The 20,281-nt window shown below is 45.1% G+C and overlaps 1 protein-coding gene across 2 annotated transcripts in view; it reads left to right on the top strand.

Annotated features, from left to right (window-relative positions):
• The first annotated feature begins 1,349 nt into the window (after nucleotides 1-1,349).
• ACO1 (aconitase 1) overlaps nucleotides 1,350-20,281 on the top strand; it is a 48,222-nt gene continuing 29,290 nt past the window's right edge. Inside the window, exons 1-3 of one of the 2 annotated variants that reach the window (XM_074953498.1) lie at nucleotides 1,350-1,473; nucleotides 17,631-17,748; nucleotides 18,339-18,507. In XM_074953498.1, the coding sequence (XP_074809599.1) occupies nucleotides 17,652-17,748; nucleotides 18,339-18,507 (266 nt within the window). In that variant the 5' untranslated portion in view covers nucleotides 1,350-1,473; nucleotides 17,631-17,651. Of the gene's footprint in view, nucleotides 1,474-17,519; nucleotides 17,538-17,630; nucleotides 17,749-18,338; nucleotides 18,508-20,281 lie in introns of those variants that run through there. The other variant, XM_074953499.1, reaches the window with a different exon arrangement.

Here is a 20,281-nt window from a genome sequence, read left to right on the forward strand (position 1 = left end):
AGCAATGTTCAAGTAAAGAAATGATTTTAGTAAACATAGGGACTGGCTGTACTGTACCTCCTCAGGCAAAGCTTCCACGGAAATCAGTGGGAGATTTGTGTGAGTAAGGACTGCAGAATTTGATCCACAAGTTTAAGACAGAAAGAAAAGTTAATGGGGTGAGGGGCTATTTTTAAAAATGGAGAATAAGGCCCTGATCCTTTAGCTGTTTATGTGCTAGAGGCCCACTGCACCCCACACAGAGCTTGACAGGACAGGACATGAGCACCGGAGTTTGCCAGCATAGGGGCCAAATGGCAAACAACCAACTTATAAAGTCAGAAAACTGAAGGTTAAGGTTCCCAGAGCAACCTGAAGTTGGCCCCACTCATAGCACATTCTGTGTGATCAGGTGGCTGTATTCTAGAAAGTGACTCTATGGTAATGGCATTGTGACATTAAATTTGACCAGCTTGTAGGTAACAAGATGTGTTTTCCAAGAGCCAGCCTTGCAAACTCACCCCGGGCTCTGAGTTAAGCTGGCTGTGTGTGTGTGTATGGGGGGGGGGGGGGGGCTATCTTTCTCATGTGTGGTCACTCAAAAGAAAGGTTCTGAAGGCCAAATTGGGCTTCCAGTGACACCTGTGCAAGGCCCCTCTTCAAATCAGCAACACCTGCTGTCCGAGCACTAGTGCCTTCAAATCCTGGGTGAGCTGGCAGGTAAAAGCCTAAGCCATTTCCCTTTGTAAACAGCGTTTGTGTGAGGTGTAAGAGCTGAGAGACCGTGCATCTGGAACCCCTTTTGGTTAGTGCAGAAGTGCACCCTGAATTGCTTTTGTTTAGTTGCATGCGTTTCTGGGATTGTCCCCACTGAGGAATCCTAGTGCAGCCCTATGGCCTGTGTTACACAAGTCACTGGGGAGATCAGTGGAGTGTTTCTTACCTGCTGGGTGTGAGTGGGGGTGTCACACAATACAGTGTGTGTGTGGGGGGGTGGAGGTTAGGGGGCACTGAAATTTTGTATTACAGTAAAGTAAGATGTCTCTGCCCCACTCCCTTACCCGTCTGCACTCTCTCAACACACACCAACCATCATCTGGCCTGCTCCTTGCCAGGGCTACCTCTTTTGTCTTTGCACAGTAAATGTCAATAGGGGGAGGGGCGGACGGGACCCGACACCCCCTGAAAGGCAGGGCAGATGAGCTGACCTTGAAGCCGCCGGCCTGTGCCCCCCAGGCGCTGGGAGGGGTACGCTTGGGGTCTGGCCCCTGTCGCCGCTCAGGAGCTGGCTGCGGGCGGGAGAAAGGAGCCCTTGGCAAGGGCAAGCAGCTGACGCTGGTTCCCACACCTCCGCCCTCGCAGCTGGGGAGGAGCCTGGCCGCAGCGAGCGAGCGAGCGAGGCAGGCGGCGGCGGCTACTGCCCCAGGTTCCCCCCGGCCGGCCGGGCGTCTCTCCGTCCCGTCCCCGCGGGCCGGCCCGCAGCGCGCTGCACGGGTGAGTCCGGGCGCGGCCGCTCGCGGAACCGGCCCCGGGGCCGCAGGATCCGCTCCTTGGGGGTCCCCAGCTGACCCGTGCTGGCTCCTGCCCGAAACGGGCTTAAATTGGATCCAGCGGGGCTCCCCCTCCCCCCCTTTCATCTGCAGTTCTGGGGGCTCCCGCAGGGAGAGGGGGCTGGACCTGCTGGCTGGGGCCCGGGGGGTCGCCTCCTGCTTGCGCCGCAGGGCCGGGGATGAGAGAAGTGTGCTGGTTAAAATGAACCCTTGTGTTTTGCACAGGCCTCTCCTCTCCCTGCGATCCAGGCAGGGGGTGTCCCTGGCTGGACAGTCTTTGCAAATTTGTATCCTTCCTCCTCCCTTCCTGGGGTCTCCCCCTCCTCCCCCCCCGTTTGTCAGCCTGAGCAGCGTTTCCTTTTGCTTTTATAACCGGGGGCGTGCAACGTTGGTCTTGCTGAGCTCTTCCGTCTGTCTCACCCCCGCCCCTTGTGTGAGTTTCAGTCTCGTGAATTTTCTTGTAAAGCCCCCCTGAGAAGGGAGGACAAAACTCTTAGGCCCCTTTGAGGGAAGGCTGATCACATGAGCTCTGGTCTCCAGCTCTGGCAGGGATCAGTGTTTTTAAGTCAAATTGCTGCCATGGAGGGGTGTGTCCCAGAAATAGAGGCAAAGGTCTGTGGCCTTCTCTTGCTTGCTGCCTCCTTCCCCCAGGAAAAAAACAGGTGATACTTCAAATCCATAAAATAGGAGTGGCCGGGATTTTAATTTAACTGGCTGTAATCTCACAGGCCCCAATTATCTGCTGTCACACTGGTGTAAATCCAGAGTAACTCCATTGACTTCTTTGGTGTTTCTGGGATGACGGCATAGTTCGCTCTTCCTATTCCAAGTGAAACAGATCTCCAAATTAGCAGGACTTCTAGTTATTAGTGGGTGATCCTGCCACCTTTTCAGTGTACAACACAAATATAAAATATTGTAACTTTAAAAATATTGAGAATTTAACTCTGGGTTCTAAATTTTATATATATTATTAAATATTAAAAGCCACTGTATATACATATATTTGAAAAGCTCCCTGTTTTAATTGAAGTCAAATTATATCTTACCCATGCAATATATCTACACAAAGGCCTAGTCTTGCACACTGATCCATGCAGGCAGACCTCTGCATCCCTATGGAGTCTCTGTGACCTCAGCCCAGCTCCACACAGATGGACCCTTCCTCTCATATGCGGCCCCACTGAAGTCAGTGAGGCTGTGCAGGGGCCTGCCTGCATGGATCAGCTTGCAGAATCATGGCCAAAGACCACGTGTTTGCAGTAGCAGAAAGAGCTCTGCTGATATCCCTGATGGTGACATGCAAGCAAACAAAACTGCTATGGTGAGTTCAAGGTTCCATGTAGGGGATGGGAAAAGAGACAATTAATGCTTAATAAAATCAGGGAAAGGAAAGAGTGTGCTGAGTACCCCTTTAAATGTAACTTTTAATTCTTTATTGTTCATTATAAGCGATTCAGCCTTGTCTCTTATTACTCTGTGTTTGTATTAAGGTAGTGCAAGAGGTTCCAAGTGAGATCAAGGCTTTATTGTGTTAGGTGCTATATGTTCACACAGTAGGAGCGTGTCTGTCTGACGAAGAGCTTACAGTCTAAAGAGCCAAGACAAAGGGTGAGAGGGAAACGGACACATAGAGAAGTGACCCAGCTGGTCAGTGGCAGAGCCAAGAATAGAGCCTGTATCTCCTGAGTCCCAGCCCAGTGCCTTGTCCAGTGACTGGATCATGCTGCTTCTGCATTAGAAACATTAGTTTCCATGTTTAGAGTAACTAGTTCTAGCAGGTTTCACAAAATGGTGGTAAAGCCGTATCCTTGGCATTGGTGCAGCTGCATCAGTGCCTTGCTGCCATAAAACAGTGCACTGCTTGCTGCTTTACTACTGATGGTCAAAGCTGTAGTGTAGACGCAGAACAGACACTCTTACCACCTTGTCGGCTAATCCTGCCTGGAATTTTCCTAGTGGAGACTATATGCCCGGATCCTGAGTCGGGAGGAGTTACATCTAGGAGAGAAAAAAGAAAAGGAGTACTTGTGGCACCTTAGAGACTAACCAATTTATTTGAGCATAAGCTTGCGTGAGCTACAGCTCACTTCATCGGATGCATACTGTCAGGAGAGAATCCCCATCTCCATCCAGGTTTTGGCTGTTGCATGAGGCTATGATTCATGTTAGATTTGAGAGAGAAGCATGAAGCTATCAGTGGAGTGGCAGTTAGCACAGAGACCGAGGTCTCAGAGTACAACAGCTTAGAGCTGGTGCACGGATCACAGGAGGAAAGGGGAGGGAGACTCTGACGGTGGTATTAGTTAAGTACCAGCGAGGAGCTCAGAGCTGTGCAAGACGCACAATGAAGAGTCCTTGTTTCAAAGGGCTTACAATGCTAATAAGTCAATGTGATTTGAATTAGTACATCAGGGTCTCTGGGCCAGACCCCTCCCTGATGAAAAGGGCCCCGTTCTCTTCTACAGTGTTCAAGTGAAGGATGGCCTCCACTGTTTAGCGTAATTGCACCACTTGAACATTTCTCTCTCCTCTTTCTTTGGCTGAAAACAACTGAATTCGCTCATGAGTTTGCTCCTGTGGAATTGCCCAGGAGTGCTGAGCTTCTAGTATTGTCAAGAGAGAATTTAGCATTTGTTATAGGGGAGGATGGGAAACACCCCCAGATTGCATGGCCTCAGATCAGTGAACTAGCTGGGGTTCTGCCTCCCTCAACTTTTTGGTCCTTAATCACAATATGGGTTCGAGGAGATCTGCAAAACCCCTGTATGTGTTTAGCTCCCTACTCTGCACAGCAGCGGGGCTCCCTCAGGTGACAATGTGCCTCTACTCGCTACTCTCTCACCAAGGGAGAAGTTTGCTTGCAATGAGCCGCCCCAGGCAGGATAATGCCAACTCCCTCCCAAGCCAAAGATTATGAAAGCTTTTAGTTTTGGCTACTAGTCCTAGTTAGCCCTCTGGCCTCTCTGTCATTCTCTCGCCCCTCCCCCGTTGACCTTTCCCCTGAGCAATCCATTCCTCCCTTATATTTTAATAAGGTTTGTGGAAGGGGTAAAAGGCTGAGACATTCAAAATAACTACATAAAAGCTCAAGAGAAAACAGTGTTTATGTAAAAGCAGCACAGAGACCTTTGTCAAACAGCTGCTAATGCAGAAACCTGCTGTGGGATTTCACTAAATGACTGCTGTGGGTGGTTGTGGTGGCTTTTGGGGGCCAGAGGGTAGCAATCCCACTTAAGGTCATTAAGGAGGGGCAACGTGGGGACTGACCCTCTTCACTCCACTGCCTGAGGCAGCAGAAGGCTGGGAAGGAATCTTCAGACCCCTCTGCTCCGTCTGCCTCTGCTGGAGGGACATTTTCAGGGTCCCGCCCTCTGGTTTGGCCTCAAGGCACTGTTTGGATCAGAATCTCTCATCTAAGCACTTGCCTTCTGCTTACACAAACAGAAAGGGAGTCCCAGCTTCCTAGGCGCCGGACTCCCGAGATATTCTGACTCTGCCTCCACCTACATGCCTGCGTATCCCTTTGGATCGCACCCGAGCGGCTCAGATGGCAGGTAATGACAGAGGCCTTGCAGGTGTGTGGATAAAGCAGCCCAATTGTGGGTCTGTCCCATGGAATGGGAGAGAAGTAAAAGACTGAAGGATTTAAATTTTCTTCTGATCAGTCTTCCTCCCTCCCCCAATGCATTATTCTGTCCTGTCTTGAGGCCTCATCCCTTTTCTGAAATAGATCAAAAATTTGCTAGCTGCTGCACTTGTCTTCGACTCCTGCAGAGAGAAGTGTGCGCTCTTCACACTGCAAACACACAGCTCCTCCCATTAGCACTGATATGCAGAAAACCACACAGCTGGATTTTTACTTTATAGAAGGAGGGGAGCTTGGTTAAAACTAGTCCACGCTCCATATTAAACAATCAGCTGCCTTGTGCCTGTTCATTAGAAAGGGACCTGTAGCAAGCGGATACAGTGATTGGATTTAGGGCAAAGGTCAGAGCTGCTGCCGCCATCTGGGTAAAAGGCATGGCTTTAATTTTCAGTGTTGCCGTTCTTTCAACTCTCTAAGAATATTTACCCCAGAAATGCAGGGGTGTTTAATGTTACTTCCGTGGGACTTCTTTCCCTGTAACAAAAAAGGTAGTTACAGAATGCCTTTATTTTTAACAAGGACACTTGCTGCATAAGCAAAGTTACAGTGTTTCTTTAACTTTTATGCCTTGGTCGGCATTTCGTTTGGGGATTTCATTAACTCCTGTAAAACCAGCTTCTGTTCGAAGGGCTTTCTTTGAAAAGACCATAGATGGTGTGTGTGTGTCTTGCATCTCTGAATTATCAATCAAAACAAAAGCTAAGCCACAAAAGCCTTTTGGGCTATCACTTGTATAGTATCAATTTGTGTGTGCGGTGCAAGGAAGGATGGTGAGTGAATTAGTGTGGGGAAGTGGGCATCTGGGAGGGGAGTGACTTGATGGAGTGGAAAGCAGATGTTCAGATTCATCCACCACGGGACTTTGTGTCACTTTGCTAGCTCTGATCATGTTGGATAACAAGTTGAGTGAACTTCATAACAACACATAACACTTGACAACCGCTGTCAAGCCGGAGGCACACACCTGTCCTCATCAAAGACTGGATTCACCTGCTTTGAGCTTCCTTTCTAGCAGAAAGTTATACCATTGTCTGGCAACTCATCTAAGCTCCTGTGGCTGGAATTTTCTGAGACTACCTTGAATTGATTGCTCACACTTTCAACTGCAGAATTTGCACAAGAAACCCACAAATGTGAACTGCGATTGGATGGGGGGTAAAATAATCCCCCTGCATATTTTAAGTGATAAGATGAGATGATGAGGTGTACAAACTAAAACAATAAGAAATAGCCACCTAATTGCTTGCACAGTGCACTGAAAATGTAGTCCAGAGTGGCTCTGTATTATATTTATATTATTCCATTGATGTAAGAGGGGCCATCCAAGGTTTTAGGTCAGACATGTTATCAATTAAAAAAGACAAATTCTCTCTAGAGCAAATGATCTATGTACATTCCGATCGGGAGCCTGGAGCCCAATTCTTCTTGTTGTGGTGCACTGTTAATTTAAAGCAGTGATTTTCAAACTGCGGGTCGCAACCCAGTACTGGATTGCGGAACGTAAGGCACTGGGTCTCGGCGGCTCTGGTCAGCACTGCTGACCAGGCCGTTAAAAGTCCCATCGGCAGTGCTGCCCGGCTAAGGCAGGCTAGTCCCTACCTGTTCTGACATCGTGCTGTGTCCCGGAAGCAGCCAGCAGCAGGTCCGGCTCCTAGGCGGGGGGGGCCACGGGTCTCCGCGCCCTGCCCCAAGTGCTGGCTCCACACTCCCATTGGTTGGGAACCGGCCAATGGGAGCTGGGGTGGGGGTGGTGCCCGCAGGCAAGAGCCGTGCAGAGCCTCTTGCGCGCCTCCGCCTAGGAGCTTGTGGCTGATCGCTTCCGGGGCGTGGTGTGATCCGTGGTGCCAGGACAGGCAGGAAGCCTGCCTTAACACTCCCGCTGTGCTGCTGACGGGGAACTGCCTGAGGTAAACCTGCACCCCAACCCCATGCCCCAGTCTCCTGCCCCAGCCCTGAGCCCCCCAAACCCAGAGCCCCTTCCTGCACCCCAGACACCTAATCCCTGGCCCCACCCCAGAGCCTGCACCCCCAGCCCAGAGCCCTGACCCCTCATTCCTGGCCCCACCCCGCAGCCCTCAACCCCGCACTGCAACCCTCTGCCTGAGCCCCTCCCACAAACCAAACTCCTCATCCCCAGCTCCACTGGGTCACGGGCATCAACAATTTTCTTCAACTGGGTCTGCAGAAAAAAGTTTGAAAACCACTGATTTAAAGCACTAATATTGAAAATGGATCCCTTAAGTTTTCACACATGTAGTGCTATCAAGTCCCTTTACGCTTTGCTGCATTTTATTGCAAGTGCAGGTGGTCCCAGCTGTGCCATTGCTTTATGCCAGCAAAATGTTTGTTCAGTTGCCAAATTGTCAGTGGCCTCTTCTTTGTCTCCTTCTCCAGTATGTACGTTCTTAAAGCTGCTCTGTTTTTCCAGGCTTCTGTAATGCATTGCACTGAAACCACTGTACTAAATGGACTCATTTACAGCGATACCACAAGCCTGTCTGTTTCTTATATAGTGGATTTATGTGAAATAAATAGAGCAAATGGTAACTAGAAAGGGGTTTTCTTTCTCTATACAGAATCAATGTCTTTACTACAATAGTGCCTTTGCTTATACACTCCTCTAGGTATACGGGAATCGAAAGGTAGAAAATACATTGTAAAACAAGGCTTGTCCTGGCCCTAAATAATATCACAGGCACTGAACTTTACCCAGATATCTTTAGCTTTGATTCCATGTAGTGTATATTGCAGGGGCTGGAACTGTCCTGTTTGGATGATTAAAGTAGTTAAACATAAATCTAAAATATTTGTCCACCATGCATTGTCCTTTTTCAAAATAATAAAGCTGTTTTCATGTCAGTGATTCCATACTATACATGGACTCTTTAGTAAGTAAAATATTTATCTATTGATATATTTTTATGATTGGCTAGAGACAGCTTCTGTCTTCCTTTGGCTAATCCATAGTTTGGATGAACCCATGGATGGTGCATTAAGACAGGAGGTATTCTCAAGGGAACAAAGGGAGAAGTTAAGTGCTCAAATCATGCTAAAATTGCAGCTGGACAAGAAATCCCTCGCTCGTGTATCTTTTGATTTCCAGGGTTAACAGGGCTAGAGATGGTGCCTGTGCCAAACCACCTGATCTTAAATCTCTTTGAACTTTGGTGAAGATTGGAACCAGCTTTGCATATGTCCTCTCAGGCCCATATCTAATCAGAATGTGAGAGATGGAAAAGAGACTGCTTTTAGAGGTTTCCTGTAGATTTTAGTCTCATCTATTTCCCCATCCTCTCTGCCTTTCCTTTGGAAGGGGAGCTGTATGCATTAGACAAATTAATGGCCAGGTCGTGCCCTTGAGTTGTACATGCTGGTTATTTATATCAGTGGGATTTGTGCCCAATATTGTCCTGAGAGAGCTTTAATTTAGTAGTCTGGCATTCTGCTCCAATGCCTTTTGGATTAAATGCAGAGAAGCAGCAGCCCGCAACACAGATGAGTAAAGGTTTTGAGTGTGTGTGCTGTAATGTTTTTTGACAATTTTAATAGTTAAAATGAGGGGTAATAGGCAGCTTGGGGAGTTGGTAATGTGATTCAAAACCTTCTGCCTTGAAGGGATGGTTTGAATCCAGCATGGAGCGTTAGTGACAGAGGTTTTTTGGGGATTTTTTTTTTGGTTTTTTTACTCTCTGAAGCCTGTTCTGGTGGCTCCTGTGAGACAAGCTGGCAGTTATTTAGATGTGTGGAGAGATGCTCAAAAAATGGCTCCTGTCCAAATGTTTGAGGTAACCTTGAAGTCATTTAAAACACAACAAAATATAAGACACCTTTGCAGAGAGAATCATAGAAATATAGGGCTGGAAGGGACGTTGAGAAATCAAGTCCAGTTCCCTGTACTGAGGCAGAACCAAGTAAACTTAGACCCTCCCTGCAGGTGTTTGTCCAACTTGTTTTTAAAAGCTTCCAATAATAGGGACTCCACAAACTCCCTTGGAAGCCTATTCCAGAGTTTAACTACCCTTAGTTACAAAGTTTTTCCTAATATCTAACCTAAATCTCCCTTCCTGCAGATTAAGCCCATTACTACTTGTCCTACCTTCAGTGGATATGGAGATCAGTTAATCACTGTCCACTTTATAACTGCCCTTAATAGATTGCAAAACTGTTATCAGGTCCCCCCTCAATCTTCCTTTCTCAGGACTAAATATGCCCAGCTTTTTTAACCTTCCCTCATCAGTCAGGTTTTTCTGAATCTTTTATCGTTTTTGTTGCTCTTCTCTGGACTCTTTCCAATTTGCCCATATCTCTCCTAAATTGTGGTGCCCAGAACCGGACACAGTACTTCAGCTGGGGCCTCACCAGTGCTGAGTAGAGTGGGACAGTTACCTCCTGTATCTTGCATATGCCACTCCTGTTAATAGACCCCAGAATCATATTAGCCTTTTTTGCAGCTGCATCACGCTGACGACTCTCATTCAGTTTGTGATCCACTATAGCCCCCAGATCCTGTTCATTAGTACTACCACCGAGACAGTTATTCCTCATTGTGCAGTTGATTTTTCCTTCTGAAGTGAAATACTTTGCACTTGTGTTTATTGACGTTCATCTTGTTGCATTCAGACCAATTCTCCAATTTGTCAACATCATTTTGAATTTTAAACCTGTCCCCCAAATTGCTTGCGGACACCCCCCCCCCAGCTTGGTGTTATCTGCAAATTTTATGAGCATACACTCTACTCCATTATCCAAGTCATTAATGAGGCCAGGGACTGGATAGACATGGAGACTTGAGTATCCTGTTGGCCCTAAAGTTGATCCTTTCACATCAGTTAGCATTAAATTGCATTGATGGGACAGTGCCATGAAGCTTGTGCTGCTTCTGCCTATTCTGTACCTGCTCTGTAGATTGATAGGGAGTTTTTGTCTCCACACCTGCTATTTAGATTGAGCTTTTCAGGTCTGGGACTGTCTACTGCTCTCTGCTTTGTACAGCACAGTGGGGCCCTCTTCTTGGTTGGTCCTTTGTCACTATTGTAAAAAACGTGATCAATAATAACCTGGAATCTTTCACCAGCACAATTCCCCCACCCCACCAGTTTCCCATGCACGTGGATCTTGGAAGTAAAATATTCTAGGCAATAATACTTTTTCTACAGAGTAAAGCAGTTGAGTGGGCTTCTGTGTGGTCCTTTAAAAAACAAATAATTTTGTTGCCGTTAACGCGAAGTTGCTACTGGAAGGGATTAGAAGAGGCAGCAGATAAATCCTTGAGAGAACCTGTTATAGTTCAGCTTTGCCGTGTTGATTTTCACTGTTAGGATGTTCTGGCTTCAGCAATATGTGGTGTAGTGTAATGCATTGAACGGATGCCGAGGGCTGCCTCGTGGGTTACTCCACCATATGTAGCAGAGAGTAAAACGGCATATCCTTTCCTGTCCCCCTCACCCATCATTTGCTTAAGATACTTCCACCAAATCCAGCAAACTCGCAACTCCAAGAACACACCAGACATAGTGGGCTTGATGCTCTGTCTCTCACTGATTCAATTCCATTGACTTCAGTGGAGTTACTCTTCCTAACTCGCACTGGTGAATGTGAGAGGGGAATCTAGGTGCCAAAATCACCAGAGAGCACCAGCTGGCTTGTAAAACATATGTCTTGTATGGTATTGAAATAAAACTGTATGGCAAAAGATCTGCTAGCCCCCCTTCCCACCCTTCAGCACTGGTCTAAGGTCCTGTGAAGTCACTCGGGGTAGTTGGAGGTGTAACTGCAGTACATTGAGACAGACCCAAGCTAGCTTTGATCGAGCTAGCTCAGATACCAGCGGCATTGAAGCTGTGGCCGCGTGGACTTCAGTACTGTCTGTATAAGCCCACTGCATCCGATGAAGTGAGCTGTAGCTCATGAAAGCTTATGCTCAAATAAATTGGTTAGTCTCTAAGGTGCCACAAGTACCCCTTTTCTTTCTTCAGACTACTCAGTCACCTAGCCTGTGCTGTCATGGCTTCACTGCTGTTGGTAATCTAGCTCTTGTATGTCTAAACGTGCTGCAAACACACCTCAGTTACAACTCAGTCCGGGAGAGCATAGCTTTATTGAATTTAACGAGTCTCTTGATGCAGTAAGATCTGGGAATGCTGCTGACTTTTTCCCCCTTTAATAATAATAATAATAATAAAAAACCCGAATACTTGTGGTGTTAGTCACTTAGGTATGTTGTCTCAAAGCATGCGAGTAACCCATTAGTAGTAACTTCATGAGAGATGTGAATATAACCCCTTTGTTGCTGGAGAAACTCTCACTCCTCCCACGTGGGGGTTGCCTGATTTTGTGGGAGATTAATAATATTGTTTAAATAAATATGGGTTATAGGATCACAAGTTAATCTGATCAGAACATAATAAGGTCCCAGAATCAGGCTACACAGAATTTGCAGGGACCTTTGGGATGTCTGACAAGGAAACTCACACTGAGAACAAAAGGCAGCTTTAAGCCTTTTATTGAGATAATTGGAACAGTAATGGAATATTAATCAAATCAGCCAATTACAAAAGCAGCAACATTGTTCTAGAAGTATATGTGGTATTATATACTAGAAAGGTTTCTCGATTAATGTACTCACACCCTTCCTTGAGAACCTGGTGATCAGCCTTGCCTCTGGCACGCCAAGAGAGTTGGATGGTTCAGATTCCTCAAGTCTTGAGTGAGAGGTGCAGAGCTTAGCTTCTATAGCTTTTAGGTCTAGCTGCTTCTAACTTAGAGTTTACTTAAAATGAACAATAACAAACTAACAAAAAACAAGCTGAACCCCCTCAGCAGGGTGGGTTTCCCCTAGTATAGGGCCTGAGCTTAGAGCCTAAGTGCCCTCCTTCCATGTGCCCTCCTTCCTTTCGGGCCAATACTTCCAAACTTAACTTCCTCACCCACAAAAACATTAGGGTACACTTGGGCTGGCATGTTTGTGCATATTAATGACATGTTTGTAACTATTAGAGACCATTAGCTCATCCTCACTTCTGTTACTTCTGTCCTAACCGGTTGTTTACATGTTCTTCGTGGTATACCTGTTAAGTCTGAAAAAGGCCATGAACTTGGGTGGCCTTACCTACCAGCTTACTTTAACTTGCCCACTTATCTATGTGAAAGGTCACAAACATCTACACTATATGCTTTAGCTCATCACCACCTATCTAGGGTAAAGGTCTCAAACAGATGTATGATAACTTGCCTTAGCTTAACATACAGGATATGTTGCCTGTAGGTTCCTTGCATTACAGATAAAATACTCTAATACAAATTGATAAACCTATTATAATAACAAACCTATAATGTAACAAATGATTAAACTCATAAGAAAAGATATACATGCAAGCAAGCAGGCTAGCCCGATAAGCTACATGGTATAGGAGGAAAAGAGTACAAACAGAACTGGATTCCTAAGGACCTCAAGAAGAGCTCTGTGTAAGCTTGAAAGCTTGTCTCTCTCACAAACAGAAGTTGGTCCACCTTTTCTCTTTAATAACATTCATAAGGATTCTTTCTTTGCTCTAAAGTCCGAACGTTATGTGTATGGAAAACAATCTTCTTGTATCTATAAAGATAGGGATTAATACGTACCTGTCATATTTCTGTTTGATGGGGTTTTTAAATAGCTTTGCCTTGTGCCCTGCAGTTCATGAGAATGGCCATACTGGATCAGAAATGATCCATCTAGGGTGACCAGATGTCTCGATTCTATAGGGACAGTCCCAATTTTGGGGTCTTTTTCTTATATAGGCTCCTATTACCCTCCACCCCCATCCCAATTTTTCACACTTGCTGTCTGGTCACCCGAGATCCATCTAGCCTGCTGTCCTGTCTCTGACAGTGGCCCGTGCCAGGTGCTTCAGAGGGAATGAACAAAACAGGGCAATTATTGAGTGATCCATCCTCTGTCATCCAGTCCCAACTTCTGGCAGTTGGAGGTTTAGGGTACGTCTACAGTGCAATAGAAGACCTGCACCGTGGCCACAGCTGGCCCGGGTCAGCTGACAGCCTACTGGGCTAAAAATTGCAATGTAGACATCCAGACTTGGGCTCTGAGAATCAGTGCTGTGGGTTTTCTATTGCAGTGTAGACATATTCTTAGGACACCAAGAGCATGGGGTTGCATTCCTGACCATCTTGGCAGATGGACCTATCCTCCATGAATGTATCTAATTCTTTTTGAACAGTTATACTTTCGGCCTTCACAACATCCCCCGGCAAGGAGTTCCACAGAGTAACTGTGTGTTCTGTGAAAAAGTACTTCCTTCTGTTTCTTTTAAACTTGCTGCCTATTAATTTTATTGGGTGACCCCCCGCCCCCCCAGTTCTTGTGTTATGTAGAGGGGTAAATAACACTTTCCTAATCACTTTCTCCACACCATTCCTGATTTTATAGATTTCATTCATATCTACCTCCCCCCTTAATTGTCTCTCTTCTAAATTGAAAAATCCCAGTCTTTTAAATCTCTCCTCCTATGGAAGCTGTTCCATCCCCCAGTCACTTTTGTTACTGTTCTCTGCACCCTTTATAATTCTGATATATCGTTTTTGAGATGGGGCAACCAAACTGCACACAGCATTCGAAGTGTGGATTCATGTAGTGGCATTTCTGTCTTATTATCTATTCCTTTCCTAATGACTCCTAACATTCTCTTCGCTTTTTTTGGCTGCCGCTGCACACTGAGCAGATGTTTTCAGGGAGCTATCCACAACCCCAGGTCTCTTTCTTGAGTGGTAACAGCTAATTTAGACCCCATTGCTTTGTATGTATAGTTGGGATCATGTTTTCCAGTGTGCATTACTGTGCACTTACCACCGTGGAATTAATTCGGCCATTTTGTTCATGGATGCTCTGTTCAAAACATGCAGTAGCTTCATGTAGTGTGAGTGGCCTTTAAGCAAGTGTTTCAGTTAATGAACAAGGGTTTCTTAGCAGAGGGCTGGATTCTGAAGAAGTCATGCAAGGAAGGGAAGAGAGAGCACTGGTCTGGTGAAATGCAGCTAAACAGGGAGTGCTTCATGGGATGGGGAAACTAGGAATCTGACCACAGATGATTTTTTTTTTCTTTTTTAACCACATGGTTAGCAGTACGTTCTTTGTGGTCTCCTGTGCTGTTCCCCCGCCCTCCCCCAGCATTCACCTCTCATTCAGTTTGGGCCCTACTTTTCTCCATCCCACTATGCTGATGGGGTGGTGTTTCTAACTTGCTCTCCCACTCATTTCATGTGCTGGCTAGCAGGTGAAATTTACAGAAATCTTGATCTGATTCCTTATGCACGTGAACTTCAGAGATCAGGAGTCTGGCAAACATTATTTGGTTGTTCGGGCACTGAACACAATGGAGTGTGGGGTTTTTTTGGGTGGTGGGGGGAAGAGTGCTGGGTGAGATGGAGCAAGAATAACTTAGGGCCTTTTCAGTGTTCTTTTTTCCCCCTCCGTTTTTGATCACATGGCCTGGATCCAGTTTTGGTATGACCCCTATAAAATGTGAACCTCCTGCACTTTCTTAATCATCAGATCTGCTCTCTATTTGCATTTTGAGTGCTATCTGTTGACATTCTAGGTAAAAATAAATTTTTACTGCTGTTAGCTCTGCAGAGTGAGCGAGCTGGATTCTGCTCCTTCCTGTGCATCCCCCACAGAATTGTTTACCAGGTTTTAGTCAGTTACACCTGTGTGAAATGGTTTTATCCACAGGGACTATAACCTGGGACCTTCAGCGCCAAAGTATGGGCTTCTATAGTTCAGCTAAACAAGACTGGTCCAGGGGTAACTCCACGTAGAATTTAACCCACAGAATCTTGCTGGCGGTGGTGATGCATAAACCAGAAAGACTTCAGCTGGATTCTGTTCACAGGTTTGGCAGCTAGAAAACTTCTTTATGTGTAAACTGAGCAACTTGATCTGGAGTTCCTGGCAGCTGATAAGCATAGAATCCCATGTTTTTTATTTTATTTTTTTAAAAGCCACTATCTGGGATATAATCTCATTTTAATTTTGGAAACCACTTTGAGATTGTAGGATGAAAGCACAAATGATTTATTTAGTGTGTGATCAGCTGTGAGTCTTTCTGTTCATTGAAAATGTCAGGAGCACTGCTGGCTGTGGACATGACCCAGCAATGAAATGCTTGCGACCTTCCATACTGTACAGAGCCTGGAAGGCCATCGATACCAGCTCCATGGCATGCCGACCGTTGTGTGTTCCCATTTCAAGGCAGGCAAAATAATAATAAACGCTCCACTGTGATAGAAAGTTAATCTGTATCCAAAGCATGTGATTACTTACAAATCTTTGCAGAATCATGGGCTTTTGGCTAGTCTCATTCCCCCTGCAGCTTCTGGATGGATGGTTGGCTTGAACTATGTGCCGGCATCACTTGGTTTATAGCCCATATTCATCGGTAACGACCGGCATGATTGACACTGACATATGACTGGCTGTTATAGCTGAAACTGTAAAGCTAGATGAGAATGTGGCAAATGGCTACAGTGAAAACAGGTTTTATGGCCACTGCAAAGCCATGGTCACTTGCTTTATCTGTGAGGAAACATCTCAGTGTTTTGTATCTTCTGCGGTACTAAATGATCTTGTAAAAATTAAGCATGCATGAAACAAAGGGCTGAGTTTCGAAGATGGTATAAAATTCATCCAGGAGAATGACTGGCTAGAATAGCAGGAAGGAAGCAGATGAGTTCTCTTGTGGTCATGCGCTATCCAGGAGGCTCTAAGAAATGGAGAGAGGAAGAGGGAGACAAAAAGAAAGAAAACCCTGATGGTTCAAGATGTTCAAAGAACAAAACCTCAGGGAATGCTGCTGTCAATAAATTGTTGTGTGAGTGGTTCATAACTGCAAGACTGGGAAGAACAGTCACTTTGTAAAGTAACAAGTAAAAGATCCAAATGAGATGGAGAGGGGGTGGGTGTGTGTGTGTGATATGAGCCCATTCACTTGAAGAATCCAAGTTCAAAACCTCAATTAGTGTCTTAAGGGAATTTAGAGATGTCTGTGTAGACAAGAACTGAAGTGGTTCCTGCTCTGATGTTATGAAAATGTAGGGATAACAACTCAATTTATGCAGCAATTGCAAATAATATGAACTTGATATTTTTATATTTAATATTTGATATTTTTGTGGGTGCAAAGTGAAGCGTCAATGCGTCATTCATTCTCCTAAATAAGACAGGCTCTTGTGTGCGTTCCCAGAGGTGAATGTGTGGCATGGAGTGAGTTGTGGTTTGTTTTTGTTTTCTCTTTTCTGCATAAATCAGTCAATGCAAAATGCATTGTTACCTTAAGTAAACAGTGCATTCTCTCCGCTTGGCACCTTTGCCTGCTCGTGAGCCTGTCTCGTGCGGTTGTATCTTATTTGCAGTTCCGCATAAACATAAATCATAGACTTCTACAAGCCTTTCCCGCTTCACTAACCAAACTAAAATCCCTCTGCGCCTCTCCTCTCCACCCACACACTTAGCTTTAATTATAAGCATTAAAACTGAGTGAGGTGTGACTGATGTCTGAATAGTCTGAAAACGCTGCGGGACAGATTGTGAACTCATTACTGAGCCAGGTAGAGCCAGTGAAATCAACTGAACTATTTGGATAGTAATCTCACTACTGTGATTGGGGTGTGCACAACATGGCCCTGTATTATTATTATTGTTAATATTAATAGTACCTGTCTCTTGTGCTTTACAAAGGAGGTGGGTATCATTATCCTGATTTTATAGATGGGGAAACTGAGGTACGTGGCAGTAAAATAACTTGCTTAAGGTCACACAGCAGGCCAGTGGCAGACCTGGGAATAGAATCCAAGTCTTCTGAGTCCCAATCAAGTGCTCTGTCTGTCAGGCCGCTATATAATGGACAAAAATCCCCACTTCTGGTGGGTGTTAAACTGAAAAACTCTTTACCCTGAGGCCAGATTGTTGATTCTCTGCCCTCCAGAGGTGGAAAGTACCCACAGCTCCCAGTAAAGTAAATAAGAGGTGTGGGTGCTTTGTACCTCTGAAAATATTTTCAGGGGATCAGTTGTTTTTAGTAGGTTCTGTCTGTCTCAGTGTAGATGTTTTTGTTTGTGTGCAAGAGAGGGGCACCTGTTAGTTCAGACTTGGCAGTTTTCACTGAAGAAATGGCTCTGCAATCTCTGTGTGATTAGCAAAGCAGAAAGGCACAAAGTCTGTCTGGAGATAGTCACCATGTAAACATTGTAACACCCACAGTGCTTTAAATGTAGGCGTTTGAGCCCTGTGGAAATCAGCTGGGTTTGTTCATAATCTTCACAAGACTCCTATAATAATGACTGCAGAGGAGTCACAAGAGAATTGTGTGTGTGTTTAATGTATATTGTAAAGTATATGCTCCAGCTGATACAGAATTTACCTCTGGGGCAGCTGACATGATTTTCTTTTGTGCTTTCAGTGACACACAGGGGCTTTAATCATGAGCAACCCTTTTGCATGGATTGCAGAGCCGCTAGACTCCAACCAGCCTGCAAAGAAGTTCTTCAATCTGAACAAATTGGGAGATGCGAGATACGGTATGTTGGCAGCATTCAGAAGGAACTGCCTGAGACGTGTGTACTCAGGCTGCGGTGGGCATTGAAAATGACTGTGGGAAGGCTCTGCAGTTCTAGATGATACTTGATTTGTGGGCACGGAAACATGGGTACAAATTCAAAAGCTATTCCTTGAAGATCAATTTCTAATCATGTTTTTTGGGTACTAGCATCTAGGCTTATTTAATTTCCTGCTATGATGATGATCTTTTTTTTTTCTAAACTTGGACTGCACATTGGTCATTTTATGTGGTAGTTGAGTGCTTCCTACAGGTGAGGGGTATCCTCCGGGCAGGGCATGAAGGTCTAGCCAGATCAGTGGAAGACAAGTTTCATCCATGCTGCCTTGATAATGTGATGGACTTGATAGGAGTGTGTGATTGCAAGATGTATGCCACAAATAAAGATGATATGTGAAATCCTGGCCCCATTCTAGTCAATGTCAAGACTCCCATTGACTTCAGGGGAGCCAGAACTTTGCTACCCAAAAGGGGAAAGGACACAGCCATGCCCAGATATCTGGAAACTTCATCTCAAAGGTGTAAACCAATCTGCTTTGTCTCTTCCCCCAGGACGTTTGCCATTTTCTATCAGGGTCCTCCTGGAGGCAGCCATCCGCAACTGTGATGAGTTCCTAGTGAAGAAGGAAGATGTCGAGAATATTCTCGACTGGCATGTGATGCAGAGCAAGAATGTTGAAGTGCCATTTAATCCTGCACGAGTTATTCTGCAGGATTTAACGTGAGTCAAATGCTTCCTAAAACTAGGAAAATGGGTTTGTAAAAACCACAACCATTCGCAGTGGGCAAAGCAGAGGGGTGTGGAGGGTGGATGCGGTGCCACGTTATTCTAAACATACTGGATGTCAAGTTGACAGAGCTCCTTTAAGCAAACCGTGGTCATTTTAAAAGTACTCCATCAAAAGTCCACTGTCCTTTGAACCTCGGACCCAGGTGATAAGAGGGAATGTGGCACAACCTTGGCGTTCTCCACGTTACTGGACAACAGATTCATTCCATTTCTCACCCTAGCAAATAATGTATTGCCTGGCATTCTCCAAAATGCATCACAGGAACTGAGGGCTCAATCATGTTCCGCTTTTGAAGTCCGTGGCAAAATTGTCATTGCCTCTGTTGGGAACAGCATTGGGGTCCTAACTAGCTCACGTCCCGAGAGGTGATAGGTATGCTGACCGCTTTACAGGTAGAGACAGTGAAACGCAGAGAGGTTGAGCTGTAGGCATATTCCAATATTTGTGATTCTGTTCATAAGAAATTGTAAACCTGCAATATTGATTCATAATATTTATTAAATCTGCATTTATAATTCTTCTATTTGACATAATTGTAAATCTGCAATATTGATTTACAATTCTGTATTAAAGCTTGCAAACCGTACCTTGCAAACCGCTCAATTGGCTTTGCTTTCTCTAAATTGATACTTTCTCACTTGTTATTAAGATTGACGCTTGTAAAACTAAACGGCTTAATTGACTCTGCTTTCTCTGTATTGGCGCTTTTCATTGATTGTAATTGAGATTGACGCTTATAAATGTAAACCAATCAATTAACGTTACTTTCTCAGATGGTTATGTTCAATTGGCTCTACTTTGCAAACAGATACTTTGTGATGGAGATTGACATGCTTGTTAACTAACTTCACTTTATGTTCAATTGGCTCTACTTTGCAAACAGATACTTTGTGATGGAGATTGACATGCTTGTTAACTAACTTCACTTTATGTTCAATTGGCTCCACTTTGCAAACGGATACTTTGTGATGGAGATTGACATGCTTGTTTGTAACACCCATGAAGAACCGCGAATTGGAGCGGCACTCATAGAAATGTCACATAGAGACCCCCCACCCTCTATAGTTTGGATCAGGAATGTTAAAAAACTGGGAGTCTCAAATAAATAACACCTTTGTATAATAGAAGAAAGGCAATACCGAAGGAATGTTAAAAGACAGGGAGTCTCAAATAAAATAACAATACTCGGTGAAATGAGAAATACGTTTTTTTATTAAAGTAAGGAATGTATGTGAATGAATGGTGGGTTTTGAATAATCAGGGAAGTGCCAGCCTAGGAATTTAACATCGATTGGCCGAAGAAGACGCCAGGTGGAGACAACCAGAGAACCCCACCGGAGGGCAGACTGGGATCCACCCGACCAATTCAAAGGATGAAGAAAGCTGATGAGCACCTGACAGCCGTCCTGGAGCAGTCATGACTAACAATATGACAAAGCAAATTCCATGGACTGGCATAGGAAGAAATTCCTATAAAAATGGATACTAAGGACTGAGAACTTTGAGTCTCCAGTTCTGCCACTACCCTTCAGGAGCATCGGATGCGCATCTGACACGGACTCGGCTCCACTCTCGTGTACAGGTTACCTGGCCAGTACCCTGTCACGAGCAACCTCTAGGCTGGTAACTATAAACCCCTATGCAGAACTGGTATGAATGAATGAATGAATGAATGAATGAATATATATATATATATATATAGTT

The sequence above is a fragment of the Natator depressus genome, chromosome 5 (genome assembly GCF_965152275.1).
Source record: "Natator depressus isolate rNatDep1 chromosome 5, rNatDep2.hap1, whole genome shotgun sequence".
NCBI lineage: Eukaryota > Metazoa > Chordata > Testudines > Cheloniidae > Natator > Natator depressus.